At 45.4% G+C, this 15,468-nt stretch overlaps 8 protein-coding genes across 8 annotated transcripts; 6 read left to right on the top strand and 2 right to left on the bottom strand. All coding sequences in view use genetic code 12, as the record gives it.

Annotated features, from left to right (window-relative positions):
• Positions 1 to 63: 63 nt before the first annotated feature.
• On the top strand, positions 64 to 2,748 carry LODBEIA_P01250 (uncharacterized protein; the record flags this gene model as incomplete). The annotated part of the gene is made up of 1 exon (XM_066971117.1): positions 64 to 2,748. One exon carries the CDS (start codon positions 64 to 66, stop codon positions 2,746 to 2,748), a length of 2,685 nt encoding a protein of 894 aa, XP_066827063.1.
• A 184-nt stretch (positions 2,749 to 2,932) lies between these two features.
• LODBEIA_P01240 (uncharacterized protein) lies at positions 2,933 to 5,986 on the top strand (the record flags this gene model as incomplete). The annotated part of the gene is made up of 1 exon (XM_066971106.1): positions 2,933 to 5,986. The coding sequence occupies one exon, from the start codon at positions 2,933 to 2,935 to the stop codon at positions 5,984 to 5,986; it is 3,054 nt and encodes a 1,017-aa protein (XP_066827062.1).
• A 123-nt stretch (positions 5,987 to 6,109) lies between these two features.
• On the bottom strand, positions 6,110 to 7,165 carry LODBEIA_P01230 (mitochondrial 37S ribosomal protein bS1m; the record flags this gene model as incomplete). The annotated part of the gene is made up of 1 exon (XM_066971095.1): positions 6,110 to 7,165. The coding sequence occupies one exon, from the start codon at positions 7,163 to 7,165 to the stop codon at positions 6,110 to 6,112; it is 1,056 nt and encodes a 351-aa protein (XP_066827061.1).
• Positions 7,166 to 7,513: 348 nt separating this feature from the next.
• On the bottom strand, positions 7,514 to 8,875 carry LODBEIA_P01220 (uncharacterized protein; the record flags this gene model as incomplete). The annotated part of the gene is made up of 1 exon (XM_066971084.1): positions 7,514 to 8,875. The coding sequence occupies one exon, from the start codon at positions 8,873 to 8,875 to the stop codon at positions 7,514 to 7,516; it is 1,362 nt and encodes a 453-aa protein (XP_066827060.1).
• Positions 8,876 to 9,163: 288 nt separating this feature from the next.
• Positions 9,164 to 9,838, top strand: LODBEIA_P01210 (uncharacterized protein; the record flags this gene model as incomplete). Its single annotated transcript, XM_066971073.1, has 1 exon — positions 9,164 to 9,838. The coding sequence occupies one exon, from the start codon at positions 9,164 to 9,166 to the stop codon at positions 9,836 to 9,838; it is 675 nt and encodes a 224-aa protein (XP_066827059.1).
• A 271-nt stretch (positions 9,839 to 10,109) lies between these two features.
• LODBEIA_P01200 (uncharacterized protein) lies at positions 10,110 to 11,447 on the top strand (the record flags this gene model as incomplete). The annotated part of the gene is made up of 1 exon (XM_066971062.1): positions 10,110 to 11,447. One exon carries the CDS (start codon positions 10,110 to 10,112, stop codon positions 11,445 to 11,447), a length of 1,338 nt encoding a protein of 445 aa, XP_066827058.1.
• A 1,013-nt stretch (positions 11,448 to 12,460) lies between these two features.
• On the top strand, positions 12,461 to 13,814 carry LODBEIA_P01190 (uncharacterized protein; the record flags this gene model as incomplete). Its single annotated transcript, XM_066971050.1, has 2 exons — positions 12,461 to 12,495; positions 12,578 to 13,814. The coding sequence occupies 2 exons, from the start codon at positions 12,461 to 12,463 to the stop codon at positions 13,812 to 13,814; spliced, it is 1,272 nt and encodes a 423-aa protein (XP_066827057.1).
• A 330-nt stretch (positions 13,815 to 14,144) lies between these two features.
• On the top strand, positions 14,145 to 15,434 carry LODBEIA_P01180 (uncharacterized protein; the record flags this gene model as incomplete). The annotated part of the gene is made up of 1 exon (XM_066971039.1): positions 14,145 to 15,434. One exon carries the CDS (start codon positions 14,145 to 14,147, stop codon positions 15,432 to 15,434), a length of 1,290 nt encoding a protein of 429 aa, XP_066827056.1.
• Positions 15,435 to 15,468: the final 34 nt, after the last annotated feature.

Raw genomic sequence — 15,468 nt, 5'->3', positions numbered from 1 at the left:
AGCCCAGTGTTTTCTTCTTCTGTTGATGTACCAGGACATCGAGCTATTCTCGACAGGATGAAAATGACATCCGTTTCACAATACAGGAGGATTGAAGTTATTGGCAGGGGCAAGTTTGGAGTCGTCTACAAGGCGTACCACAAACAAACCAGACAGGTATATGCCATCAAAGTGCTCAATCTAGACAATGAGGACGACGAGATCAAGGACGTGCAGCAGGAGATCCAGTTTCTTTCCGAGCTCAAGCATGTGCCCAACATCACCCACTACTACGGGTCCATACTACAAGACACAAAGCTATGGATCTTGATGGACTACTGTTCAGGGGGCTCGCTTCGGTCGCTTTTGAAGCCAGGGGTCATGGAAGAGCGATACGTGGCGGTGATCACGAGAGAGTTGCTATACGCTTTGGTTGACGTGCACAAGCTGGGCGTGATCCATCGCGATCTCAAGGCGGCAAACGTGCTCCTCAACAAGGACGGCACCATTCGATTATGTGACTTTGGAGTAGCGGCCAAGCTCACTTCAAACTCCCTGAAACGGACAACGATGGCGGGAACGCCGTACTGGATGGCGCCCGAAGTCATCAAATCTGGAGAAGCCTACAACAGCAAGGCCGATATCTGGTCCCTAGGTATTACCATCTACGAGTTGTCCACGGGCAATCCTCCTTACGGCGACAAAGATGCCTCTTGGGCCATGCAGCTCATTGCAAAAGCCACGCCTCCGAGGTTAGAGGGGAGGGAATACTCGCCAGCGTTGAAGGAATGTGTTGCGTTGTGCCTTGATGAGAATACCGAAGAAAGGCCGACTGCTGAAGATTTATTCAAATGCAAACTCATGAAAATATACAAGAATCATCCTACAAGTATATTGAAGGAAGTGATATCGAGATACTTGGTTTGGAGAGAGCGCAATTCTTCGCGAGACTCGGTGTTTATCAATTTGGAAAACGAGCTGGAGGACGATGTCGATGATGTTGTTCAACAAAAGCTTCCTGGCTTCAACGACTATGGCGTTGGGAATGATGACGACCAGAACCAGGTGAAGTGGGACTTTGATTCTCTTGAATCGAAGGAGTACATGATGGAAAACGACATTGACTTGGACAAGATTGACTGCAATACAAATTACGACACTCAAAACATTAACAATAATAACAATGACGACGACTACTACTACAACAACAACTACAACAACAACACTGTGTACTCTACATTACCGACATTGAAGGTGGCCGTGCCACCGTCGCGAGGAAACTCTTCGGCAACATTGAATCAACAACAACAACAACAACAACAACAACAACAACAACAACAACAGCTGTTACTGCTGCTGCTGCAAGTCCCCGTTGCAAAATCCACCATGGATGTGCCAAGATCTCTCAAGATGTTGTTTGAGGATCCAGAGGAAAAAAGAGTTGACCATTCCACTTTGATAGCTCCCACGATGTACACAGCCAGCAACAACGACTTGGGCTCCCCAACTATTGAGATTCCCGATATGGACAAGCTTTCAAGCTTTCCCTCGGCATCGACACTAATGACCAATTCTCACCACCCTATTTTGAATAAACCTCCAGCCCTCCACCATACACAGTCTGCTGCGGGCAAGTTGGAAAACCGTTTTACCCCATCAAACACCTCTCCAATTGAGACGAGACCCAGAAAAAAGACCATTTCAAATACATTGGGGCACCCAACTTTGGGCTCGTCTCCAAATGGAGCCTCGCCGCAAACACCATCTTACATCACCTCCACCTCCACCTCCACAAGCGTGCGTACGCCCTCGCCAAAGCCACCCAACATGTCTGCGTTCCCCAACATCTCTGGGTTGGTAACGAAAAGTGGCTCTCCTTCAAAGATGAAGGCTTTGCAGGGGAATAACAACCCATTGTTGCAACCAATCAACTTCAAATCCACGCCCAGTGAGCAAAGCAAAATTCCAGCTACTTCGTCGAATATAATTCACCCTGCGGCACCAGCTCCGTCAAGTTTGATTCTGCAGCAATCGATGCCAAACTTGTCGCAACAAATGATTTCAAACGTGCCCACATCTTCCAATTTCAAATTAAGAAAGAATAAGCCTGCGTTTATCCAGATGCCCACTCCTTCAAACACCATGCACACGCTTTCTGGGCTCATGAGCGACCATCGAGACGACAATGAAAACGTGAACCAATTTGGCATCAATGCAGCGCAGGCAGCTCAGATGCCGATTTCAATGACCCCGGTGACCGAGAAGGAGCCGCCTCAATTTTCCACGAAAGCAGAGTCCCAAACTGAAAGGTCCAGTGGCTCGAAAGAAACGGCGGCGGCGGGAACTGCAGCGACAGCAACGGGAGCGACGGCCGCGGGGGCAACGGCCGCGGCGGTGCCTGTGAGCAGACCACACCAGAACAGCATCCTGGCGCAGAAAAAGGCCCAGCCATCGCCATCCACGTCAACCTTGAACATGGCTGTACCTATGTATCCAAACGTAACAGCTCCGACTCCAACGGCTGTTAAGCCTCCAGCGATGGGTCTACATCAAGTCAGTGGAAACCCCAACTCGGCGGGAGGTTCATCCGCGACCACCACCACCACCTCCTCCTCTACCACTACGACGACTACATTTCCTTCAATACCGGTGATTAAGGGTGACTTTTTTTCAGACTCTACTACGAGCAAGTCAAAGCTAATCAGTGAGCTAGACTCTATGATCAAGCTTTTCAATCGAGGCTTGGAGGCATTGGAAGAGCGTTTATAGTGGGATATCTAGAACTAAACATAAATTGAATAGAGAAAGGACCTTTATCTTCATTTCTCCCATGTTTAACGATTGCGCGCGCGCTTGAAGAAGAAGGAAACCTCTTGAACTTGTTCTTTTTCTTCATGTTTATTTTTTTGCAATCCTGCTCCCCCCAACTTCTGCTTTCTTCAAGTCAAGAATAATGCCACCTCGAATTCGACGAAGGATAACTTCCTCAAAGAGGGATGAGATTGAAAAGGAGCAAGAAGAAGAAAGCCAGAAGATCATAAGGCCATTTGAAAATGTCAACGGTTTCCCCGTGACGTACTCCGCGTCATCGCAGGCTTCATCACTACTAAACCAGGCGTTGACCGTCAAGGACACCGGAATCCTCTATCTCTCGATCATCAAATCGCGGGCCAGCTATCTACGGCTCTGTCCCATGTTCCAGTTGTACTGGGTCAAGCAGTCGAGCTATATCAAGAAGCTTTTGGAGCAAGATAAGCCGATCCCGACGCATTTAAAGAAGGATGATCTTTACGCGGGGCGCTCGTGTGTATTGAATAATGATGTCAATGCTCGCGATATCATGGTGAAGTTGATTGAATGCGGTCTCACTATCGGAGTACATTTGTTCGAGATCCGCGTTTTCATCGCTAAGGATGACCGGAGTGATACTAAGGAGGAGAAGATTCGGAACAAGCAGGAACGACTCGAAAAGCGAGCCCAGAAGGAGAAAGAGAAGCAAGAACGGAAAATGAAGCGGGAGCAAGATGCTCGAGATAGGGAAGAGAGGAAACGGATCAAGGAGATGGAAAAGAGAGAAATTGCCATGAGTAAAGCCAACGCTGAGGCGAGCAAGCTGCAGAATAGTACAAAAAAGAAGAAGAGTAAGAAGGATAAAGATGCTTCTAGTCCGCAACAAGTGTCGTTAGAAGCGGAGCCACTGAAGCCGAAACCGAAACCGAACCCAAAGAGTGTGAAGCTGCCGAAAGCTGACGACATGCAAAGTCCCGAAAACAGATTGATGATTGATAATTTGAATTATCTTGCACGTCTCGATAGTTCGTTGAATGAGTTGATGAATAGAGTCGCTAATGGGCAAGCGGGACCGTTGGAGATTGTTCTTTTCCAGAAGTATATTCAAAAGGCAAAAGTATTGGGACACCCTCCTCATGCGGATGAAGAAGTTATTGAGTTTCTCACTTTGGTGAAGACTCCTGGTTATGAAATGGAAACGGAGGTGGAAAAGACAGTGGGGGAAAAACAGGGGGAAAAAGAGCACGAGCAGGAGGAAAAGAAAGAACAGGAGAAAGAGCAGGAGCAAGAGGAGGAGAAAGAGGAGGAGGAAACGGAAGAGAAAAACGAGGAGGAGAAACAGGAGGAGGAAAAGACGGAGAAGAAACAGGATGAGGAAATGGAAGAGAAACAGGAGGAAGAGTTGGAAAAGAAGGAGGAGGAAGAAGTGGGAAAAAAAGAAGAGGAAATGGAAAAGACAGAGGAAATGGAAAAGACAGAGGAAATGGAAAAGACAGAGGAAATAGGAGATAAACAGAAGGAAGAAATAGAAAAGACAGAGGAGGAGGAAGAGAAGCAAGAGGAGGAGGAAGAGAAGCAAGAGGAGAAAGAAGGGGAGGGGGAGGGGGAACACGAAGAAATAGAAACGACAGATGAGGAGGAGAAGAAACACGAGGAGGAACTAGAAAAGTCAGAGGAAATGGCTGAGAAACAGGAGGATGAAAAGAAGGAGGAGAAAGAAGAGGAACCTCTAAAAAGCACTGGCGAGAATATCGTTTCGTCGCCGGTGGCAAATGATCAAGGTGGGCCTTCTATCCTGATTGAGACCGCTGACAGCGTAAAAGAAGGAAGCAAATCCGCTGCTGGCGAAAAACAGTCGAAAAAGCTGAAACTGGTTTCCGGGGAGATTCCCAAGGACCAGAAATTGACGGCATTTCAGGAAAAGTATCTGGTGAATGCCACTATTTTGTTTGAGTTTTTGGAAAATGTCAATGTACGTTTTCAATTCCCCAAATTTGCAATATGTGAGCTTATGGAGCCATCGACTTTGATCAATGCTGAAAATAATGACAATTCTAATAATCAAGATATCTTGGTGAGCTTCTTGTGGGTGCACAACCAGGGCAAGATGGATGAATATGAGGCTGCTCTAAAAGAGTACCACGAAAAGGTCAGATTACAGGAAGAAGAAGAACAACAAAAAGAAGAAGAAGAAAAAAAGGCCAAAACAACAGCTGAGAAGGAGGAGGGAGCTGAGAAGGAAGAAGAAGAAGGAGCCGAAGAGAATATATCATCAGCTGTTGTTAAGAAAGAGGCGGATGCGTCGAACCAGGCTGAGAGTGTCGACGTTGTGAACTCGAAGGAAACAGAGGAAGAGTCGCAACCTGAACAGCAAACAGAATCAGCTGCTAGTGAAGACCCGCAACCTGAGGAGCCGGAGGACACGGTAGAGGCGCAGATTGGCTCTGCGGTGGAAACGTCCTCAATTCCAGCAAAGAGACGTGCTCCGCCGCCACGTCGAGGCAAGAAAAAGAGAAAAGGCCCTGTTCCTAGAAAAGCTGCAGCCCCCAAACCACTTGCACCTCCAGAAGAGCCAAGTTACCTCTACTCGAGTCTTTCCTTCACCATCCATGGAGTTCCCAAGAAATTCGTTCCAATATTCGTCAACAGTGTTCACCCAGTAGAAGAAGTTCAAGCGAAGATGCAGCATATCATGAAAGTTGGCACACGGCTAGCTCCGTATCAATTGTGGTATCAAGTGGATGGCAAACTTGATGAAGAGTTGGCTGAAAAGACCAGGGTTGAGTTGAAGGCGGAAGAGAAGAAGATGGCTGGAATACCGCTGGAGAAACCTGAGCCAAAAAAATATCCAAAGAAGAAGAAACCAAAGGATGATGGGGCCGGAAGTGGGACTGGGAAAGACATCAAGGCTCTGGAAAATAAAGGAACTGAGGTCAAGGTAGAAGATACTGGCGTTGCTATCAGCGTGCAAGCTGAAGATTCAATGGAGGTTGATGAAGATGTCCCGGTGGTGACTGAAGCTGGAACTGAGATAAAAGAAGAGAAAACCGAAGATGAAACTGCCGACGACATTCTAGTAGAAGTGGATGGCAATGCAGCAGAGTCAGTCGAGGATTCGAATGACGGAGAAGAAAAGAAGCAGGAGGAAATGGAAGTGGAAGTTGAAGCGGAAGTTGAAGCGGAAGTTGAAGCAACAGAGATGGATACACTGACATAAAATAAATAGCGAAATGGCTGAAATACAAGGCCACCTCTTCAAACACAATGAAAGAGAAAAAAAAATGCATTACCATGAAATATTTACAAAAATGTTATAACCTTCTTTTTTTTTTTCTTTTCTTTATCTCTTTCCTGGGAGAATCAAGTTCAACAAGCTTTCCAAGCTTTCGTCACCGGCTCTGCCTCTCGATCTACGACCTCCCATCACCGAGTTTCTAGTTGACAAGTATCTCTCATCGGTTTCAGACCAAGTGCCAGATTTGATACCTTCAGCAAACATTCTGATTGACCCATCTTCGGCAAATTCAGCCTCGTTGACCTTGAGAGGTACGGTGAACTGTCTATAGTGCGCCCCTGGTGTGTTTCGCGCGTAATTCAACTGTAGCGCAATTGAACGGTCAATGACGTTGGCAACGACGCCGCCGATTGCTGCCTCTTTGGTTCCCACCATTCTACCATCTACGATAGTATGATGCTTGATGCCGTTGGGGGTGTTTTGCAATCTTCCTCTTTGGTTGTAGGAAAACCCGCCTGTGCCTTGCACGCTGTTGTTTCTTTCGCCCATGGCTGTCAATTTGTTTGCCATGGTATTCTCCTTCTTCTTCACTCGCTTAGACTCGTTCAAAAACTGCCTCATAATGGAAGTTAATTCGAAAGGCTCGAGCGAGGTCAAGATAACTTGAGGGTGCTTGGTGGAGACGTAGGTTCTGAAATTTTTATACAAGCGCGGGTTCTGGTTTAAAAGGTTGATGACGTCGGAAGTTTTGGTCTTGGGGTCGATATTGAAACAGCTGGTTAGGTTCCCCTCGTGAAGCGACCTGCTGCTCTGGTTGGACTCGTGCGGGAAAAGTGGGTTGTGTTTTGTGAAATGGTTTTTCAAAGGCACGCCCATTTCTTGAAACATCTGTTGCGTATAGTGGAAACCTGAGTTTTTCTCAACATCGGGCATGCCCTTTTTGTTGTCTATGTCATTGAACGAGATGTAAGCTTTACCGATCTTGCCTGGCAATACCGATTTCAAACCATAATTTGATCTATATGCACTTGTAGAAGGTGTGAATATCACTTGATGCGTTGGTTTGTTGGTCTTGAGTCTGATGTTGTTGGCATGCGGCTTGGCCACTTGGGATAACCTTGAGTTTCTGACCAACTCAAAGAGCTCCTTGCTCGCCGACATTGGAAAAAGGCAACGGTAATCAAGTATATTCGAGCTTAGCCTCCTGGTGGATTGGACTGGACTCAAATCTCAATATCAATCTCAGTACATTGAAAAAAAAAGTGGAAAATTTCAGTTGAGAATCAGACTTTGGTGATAGGCTGCTACCACACGTTACGTTTAGTTGCAAAAAAGAATCGCCACGGCCAGCTTAAGCAGATGATAAAACCAAAAAGAAGAACAAACGAACAAACTAGCAAGAAGAGCTTCTATAATCGGTGTAATAATTAAGAAAAATTCTAACTATTCATAATGAAATCCAAAAAAAAAAAAAAAAGAAAAAAAAAAGCAAAACAGAACAGAACAGTCTCAAAAGGCGTAGGAGAATGTGATGCCGAATTTGTTAAACTCGGGTGTGTTGGTGATTGGATTGATCGAAACTTTAGCACCAGTGCTGACCAAAAAATCCTTGACCCTGCCTTCCCATAAAAGTTTGACAGTCTTGTCGCGAAGACTGGTGGAGACTTTCAAGACGCTCGAAAAATCACTTTCATTGACCAAATTTTGAAAAACGTTGGTTACAGTTTCGCTTTCGTTTCCGTCTTCAGTTGTGTGCTCTAATAATGGAACGGGATATTTCTGTGCTCCGCGATCGTCGAGTGCTACTTGTCTCACTTGCACCACGTGCAGCTTGATGTGAGGCAGCTGGGGCCGTAGTTGGTCGGTTTTCAATCTCCCACCCGTTGGATAAACAGGTTGTGCTTGTCCCATTTTCGACGAGGCGCTTCTCTTTCGCGCGTAGCTGTATAATTCAAATCCGAGTGACAAATTGCTTGCGTATGAAAAAAAGTTAAAGTCGTACTTTGAACAGAAAGTAGATGCAACTGAAGTCTTGACTGTATAGGTCGATGTGATGTGGCCTAGGATGGGGTTAACAGCAAGGGTCATGGTCAAGGGTTTGCCCGTTGCCGTTGAGCGTGTTGAATATCGCAAGGCTGACGACAACCCGGGACTCATGGTTCTCGCGGCAAACCAAAGTTCAGTGCCTACCGACACCACGGAATTGTCGAATTTGGGAATCAAATTGGGGTTGATGTTTTTGGCAATTGTGTTGCCCAAATTGTAAAGAAACCGAACGCCAATAAGGGATTCATTTGTCGAGTAGATGAGTTCTCGCAGATATTTCACGGTGTTGTTCTGTAGATACACAATCATGGTGCCGTTCTTTTCCAAATGGGGGTTGTTGACACACTTGACTAGCAATTGAGTGTTTTCGCTAATACGTTTGATTATCATTGCCTCTAGCGCTGAGCCGGGGAAATACATTCGTCCGTACATTAGCGAATGGCCCTTGTTGACATGAGATGATGCCTCTGTGGCGCTCGATCTGTAGTCCTGTTTTTGAGTGGGGAGCACCAACATGGGCTCGATTATCCTAAACCCAGCAATTGCATCCTGCAAAGAGACATCCTTGGTGCCCATGGTCGAGGTCAACGGCTTCAGCGAGTAAAGGTAAGCTAAGGATCCATTGATCTGGTGGAAATTGGAAAGAGTGAATGAGGACGCCAGGTAATCAGTTGTCTTGGACGACGTATCGATTTTCAACCCATTGGGGATGGGAAAGTCGAGGATTGCTTGCGAAGTTGCATTAATGTTTGAAAAGATATTGTCTTCGTTCCAGTTGGTGGACTTGAAAAAGCATTTCTGGAGGTACTCCATATAGGTATACATCAGCCGTGGTTTTCTCTCTTCTTCTTCTTCTTAACTTTTATAACTAGCGGCAGCCGCGTGTTCAAGGGAGATCTCGTAGGTCGTTTCTGGCTTGCTTTCAACTGCTTTGCTTTGGGAAACATGTACGGCCTTCCCGCGTGTATTTTTGCCCTTCTCGTGTGTGTCATCAAGGCAAACCCCCGCGCTGGTGGTTTCTGAACCTCCCCCAACTTTTTTTTTCACATTTCCACCTGCCAGTTGACCAGTAATCACATTCTTTCTTATATATAACAAACGCTCAGACACGAAATGAGTTTGGAGAAACGAGAGGCGTTCATCAAAAGAGACACCAATGAGACCAAGATTCAGATAGCAATAAGTCTAGATGGAGGCTCGGTGAGCATTGCAGAGTCGATATTCCCACAACAGAGTTCAAAAAGCGAAGAGCATGCAGCTCAAACGAGTGGCGGCCAAGTGATAAATGTCCAAACGGGGATAGGGTTTCTCGACCACATGTTGCACGCGTTGGCAAAGCATTCAGGGTGGTCGCTTATCGTTGAATGTATAGGAGACTTGCACATTGATGACCACCACACAAGCGAAGATGTCGGTATTGCGCTTGGCATGGCGTTCAAGAGCGCGTTGGGACAGATCAAGGGGGTCAAGAGATTCGGCCATGGCTTTGCGCCTTTGGACGAGGCTTTGAGTAGAGCTGTTGTCGACTTGTCCAATAGACCATACGCGGTGGTGGAATTGGGGTTGAAGAGGGAGAAAATCGGCGACTTGTCCACGGAAATGATTCCACACGTGTTGGAGAGCTTTGCCCAGCTGGCGGCGATAACGATGCACGTTGACTGTTTAAGAGGATTCAACGACCATCACAGAGCTGAAAGTGCCTTCAAGGCTTTAGCTATTGCCATAAAAGAGTCGATTTCCAAGACTGGCAAGGACGACGTTCCTAGTACCAAAGGTGTTTTGTCATAAATGGCGCCTTCTAAGTAGAAGTAGAAGTAGAAATAAAAATAGGATTTCTCAGAACTAACAATCCAAAAGACAAACTGTTCTCTGGTGTGTGCTATTTGTCTTTTGTCGGGGGGAAATGCAAAAAATGCATAAACGTTGGTTTCCACATTCCTTAGAATCGACCGAGCGCATCTCGAAAGAAGTAGAAAGGGAAGAAAAAAAAATAACGAAACTCCAAGATGAATCGGTACTTGTCTTGAACACGGCCAAGTTTCGTACAAACAAAATAGGAATGTCAGCAGTTTCAGTGCAGCGGCGACTGTTTTCCGCCGTCTCAGCTTTGCTCAAGGAGAGCCAAGTCAAGAGAACAATCAAGCCCGCGTTTAAGCCCCACTACTCGAACCCCAAGAATGAAACAAGATCATTCATGAAAAATCTACCTTTGACAACCCCAGAAATCAAGCCATGGGATGCAGAAGGGATAACAAAGGACCGGTTTTTCAAAAGGAAATACGGCAAGATGTCCGATGAGAGGAGACAGGCTTTGCAGGAGAAAGTAGCTAGACAGCGAAGATTTCGCGCTATGAAGAAGGAGCACGAAGCTAGAAAGAGAGAGGAGGAATGGGCCCAGCGAAACCCGGGCAAAGTGAGGCGCAACCCGCATGAGAGCCGTCAAACTGCCAAGGATATAATTGGCGGAGGCGGCCCATTTGGCCCGTTTTTCGAGTTTGTTTATGGCACCCATGCCGTCAAGGCCGTGCTCGAGGCGCGAAGACGCCCCGTTTTAGGGTTGTACACTTTCAACTGTAGTGACGACCAGGTTTTGAAGCGGGCGGAAACAGAGTATGGAGTCAAGGTGGAAACGGTGAAGGACAAGAACGTGTTGAACATATTGACGAATAATGGTGTACACAACGGGCTAGTTTTAAAGACCAAGCCTTTGGATGTGCCGTATATACAGGAACTTGGCCACTCGAAAAATGGTGAATACAAAATCACCACGGAAAGTGAAAATGGCAGTTGGGTTGAGCAAACCAAGAGAGTGGTGAGGGCAGAAGCCGTGGGGTTGAAAGAATTGGAGGAGGAAAAAAAAGAAGAAGAAGAAGAAGGAGAACAAGTTTATCCACTTGGTTTGTATTTGGACGAAATCACCGATCCTCATAATATCGGATCGATACTAAGATCGGCCTATTTCTTTGGTGTTGATTTTGTTGTGATTCCGAACCACGCGAGTGCAAAAATGGGTCCCGTTGCAAATAAATCTTCGGCGGGAGCTTTGGACTTGATTGATGTGTACCAAGCCAGTAGCGGGCTACAATTTATCGATAAAGCCAAGGAAAACGGCTGGAATGTGATTTCAACGAGTGGCAGCAAACCCGATTCGCAAACAAAGGATAAACACGAAGAGATGTTGCGCAACAAGTTTATCAAGTTGGCTAATTTGAAAACAGTATTGAAAAGAACACCAGTGATGCTAGTTATCGGGAGCGAAGGTGCTGGTGTCCGGACCAATTTGAAGCTTCGAAGCGACTATTTGGTTGAAATACCGAAACTTCGAAGCGGCGATGACATTGTTGACTCGTTGAATGTTGGAGTGGCCACCGGAGTTGTTATCCAAAGCTGTATATAGGAGACAGAAGCAAGGATTTGTTGAAGAAGAAGATGAACATGTTCATATTCATATTCATATTCACTCCTACATGTATATACATACATAAAAAGTACTACTAGAGGTTAGATGCCGCTCACGTGACATTGAACTTGTCACGTGATACCGCTCACGTGACATTTTGCATAATTGCACTATCTAATTATAGAAACCCACACGCGTAGCCTGTGCAAGAAACGAACAACTACTCGTACATCGTCTTGCGTATCGGCTCAAAATAAAGCCTAGCGACAGTAGAGTCCTCTTCATAGAGGCCCATGATATATATCCACACACAATCTCTTCCAATCGCAGCGCTGCCAAACAGTATAGAGTAGCCTTACCCTTTTGCAGAGGCCCATATGGGACGAGATCTTTCAGCTGAAATTTTCAAAATCAGTTCTCTCTTTAAAATACTCAACAATCTGGAAACAAAGAACATACAGAGAGAGGGAGAGGCACACATACTTTCTCAATCACGTTTCAATACTCCGAGACAGAAAACCCGTCAAATTTGGGGACCGGAGAAGTCTCTGGCGTGGGTGTTCTTCTCTCATGACAGATGTCAGTATCACAGGGGAAATTGACGCGAAATAATACGACACGACAATCGGGCCCAATCCGGAAATAAGGTTGCCCAAAAAGGGAATTATAGCTCGGTTTTAAGCCAAACTTTTTATTGTTGGATTTAAGCCGCAATGAGACGGAAAGCGAGGAGGAGGAGGAGGAGGCGGGGGGGAGCAGTTAGATAAGACTAATGAAAACCCTCGTGTAAAAAAAAAGGGGAAAAACCACACTCGTCAACAACTACTCGTGTAAACCATCTTCATCTCAGCCTATAGCTGTATTCAATCACCTACTCGGCCCTCATTCACGCAACTCATTGGCCATCTTCTACTCTCTACTTAACATTCGTTTCTTCCTTTTTTTTTTTTTTTTTTGTTCCCCCATTTACTTGTTTGTTCACAGGACCCTGAATTTTTATTTTTTCAATAATGGTGGATTATCACTTGGTTATTCTTGTTCATGGGTATGTGTATAACCAGAGTTGTTCGAGTCAAATTGTATAGATATATGTACTAACAGAACGTTCTTTTTTTTTTTTTTGCTAGAATTTGGGGCAATTCGTCACACTTGGCTTATATCGAGAAACAACTTAATGAACATATTAAACCCACAGATGGCAGCAAATTGTTGGTTCACAAGACCGGGTCGCATTCAGGGTACCTTACCTACGATGGAATTGACGTCAATGGTAAAAGAATCTGCGACGAAATAAGAGAGGAGGTCCAGATGGTTCAAAATGAAGGCAATAGAGTGACCAAGTTTTCGATAGTTGGCTACTCGTTGGGTGGATTGATTTCAAGGTATGCCATTGGGATCTTGTACAGCCAGGGTTTTTTCAAAGAGGTGGAGCCAATCAATTTTGTTACCTTCTGCACTCCTCACATTGGGGTGTCGAACCCCCAGACTCATAACTTGTCAGTTAGAATCTATAACAAGACTGCGCCATTTTTCCTACTCACCACGGGATCTCAGTTTTTCCTTAGAGACCACGTTGGGACGCACAAGAAACCGTTGATTGCATGGATGGCAGATCCAAATTCGCAATTCTATGCAGCGTTGAAGAGTTTCAAATACAGGTCGCTCTATGCCAATGTGGTCAATGACAAGAGGTGCTCTTGGTTCACTGCTTCGATAACCCCGGGTGACCCGTTAAACTCAATGTACAATAAATCTCCAAAGAACATCATTTGTGAATATATCAAGGGCTACGAGCCCAATGTCATTGACTATACAAAGCCATTGCACTATGAAAAGAAAGACGGCGATGAGCCAGCTTCGAAACCTAGGTTCAGTGGGTTTTGGAAAACGTTGAACTGGTTACGAATCATTGGCAATGTCATTGTGCACACGCCATTCTGGGCTCTATCCTTCGTCATAACATCAATCGTCGAGAAAATCAAACTGATGAGCAGACTACGTAAATTCAATAGCCAGTTATCAAACCGGTTATCCCATCTACACGAGTACCATGAAGACACGTCGCTCTTGACTGATTTTTCAAACAAGTTGGAAGATGACCAGGACAATTTGGTTGAAGATGTATACGGAGCCATGAACTGGAAAGTGGAACACTCGGCCAAGTTCCCCAAGATTAAATTGGATGCAAATCAGTCATTTGCAGTGGAAAAACTAAACACTCTTGGATGGAAGAAATATCCTGTCATATTGAGACACACTCCTGCAACTCACGCAGGTGCAATTGTGAGACACGCAGATCCCAATTTCGATGAAGGTAAGGTTGTTGTAAGACATTTCATCAACGAGGTATTCAAGTTGGAGTAGACGATTTCAATATTTTTTTTTTCTTTTGGGAGGAGTCTATAAAACAGTATGTATTGGTGGCTAGAGTGACGGTAAATAGGGTAGAAACTGAGTTAATTGAACTAATTTATTGGTAATTGTAATGGTAATATGAAGGAGATGAAGATTAATGGGTTAGGGGGGGTGTCGAGATTTGAGGGGTTGGTTGAGGCGCGGCAAGATACTTCACTATATTGAGCGGTATAGTTTCCAAACCTCCTTTTTCCTTTATCTGTTTGTTATTTTGGATTTTTTTTTTAACATAACTGCAATTAGGAATATACTTGATATGTCACGTTCGACCTCTCCAACATGGCAAGTTTCAGATATCTAAGGTCCATTTTCAAGTATCCAGAAAAGGCCGAAGATCCACTGGGCTCCATGAGACTGTCCAAAAACAAAACCATGAACCCTAGTTCCCCTAGTACAACAACTAGTAAAAGCGGTGGTGCAAACAGTGCCGCTGCAGCAGCAGCGGCACAACAGCGGCAGCCGATTTGGCAACAAAGGTTGTTTTATTTACAGCAGCAGGCGTCCGGCAACACCGAAACACTGACTCCACCGCCGGCGTACCAACTTAAGATTGTACCGGTTGGGATTGGTGAAACTGTCAAGGAGTCAAGCGTGCCACCAACGGGGCGGAACACGACTAGGCAGCCACAAACACCACACACACCGCATACACCGCATACAATCACCATCAATACACCGTTGTCTACAAACACGAGCAACACTACCCCATCGTCATCGAGTCCAAAAGCAGCACCTTCTGCTTCTGTTCTGCAAAAGAAGCACCATCAAAAGCCACCATGCCAAACTTACACTCGACAAATCCAACTCACCTACCCCCAGTTTGATGTCTTGAACTCGCCACAATACACGTCACAGCTTTCACTCAAGCTACATACGCGTAAACACAACTATATCTTGGTATTCCCCAGGCTCTCAAGTGGCGTGTCGTTGATGCAGAAAATACGCGTTGAGGTGCGGCCATTCACTGACTCGATTCAAGTCTTGGATGCTACTGGTGCATTGTTGTGCCATTTCAGAAACGAAAAGAGGGGTTTCAGTATGTTTGCTAATTTGGGCGTTACTCCTTTATTGGGGGTGTATTTCTTGTTTAGTAACAGCGGTGGTAATGGTGGTAATAGCGCAGGTTGTGTCAAATGGATCAAGGGGAATGAGTTTTGTTTGATGCAACGAGAGTTCAAGTTGCAAATGGTTCAATTTTTCGACTTGCGCAGATGGATGGATGCAAAACGGAAAATGGCCAAAAAAAAGGCGGTTGTTGTTGTTTACGGTATATCTACTGTCTTGCCTGCTGAAATCGTCATCAACATGTTCAAACTGCTCGGTAAATTGGTCAGCTTTCAATTTGCGCCGCTGGGGAAACTCACGAGGTTCCACGTGTTGTATTTGCAGTACTCGATCCATGTTGATGTTGCTGCTGTTGTCAAGCTGATCAACGCCATGTCCGGTGGAATCACCACCGAGATTAGACAGAGCTTACTCGTTAACCACAAGTCCCAAGCACCATCTAAAAAAGTCAACAGTTACAAGAAGAATAAATTGATAGCAAACTCTGCCGCCTATAAAACATAACGCTAAGAGAATTTATATATATAACTCAAAAAAA

The sequence above is a fragment of the Lodderomyces beijingensis genome (assembly GCF_963989305.1).
Source record: "Lodderomyces beijingensis strain CBS 14171 genome assembly, chromosome: 1".
NCBI lineage: Eukaryota > Fungi > Ascomycota > Pichiomycetes > Serinales > Debaryomycetaceae > Lodderomyces > Lodderomyces beijingensis.
This window is presented reverse-complemented; position numbering and strand designations above follow the sequence as displayed.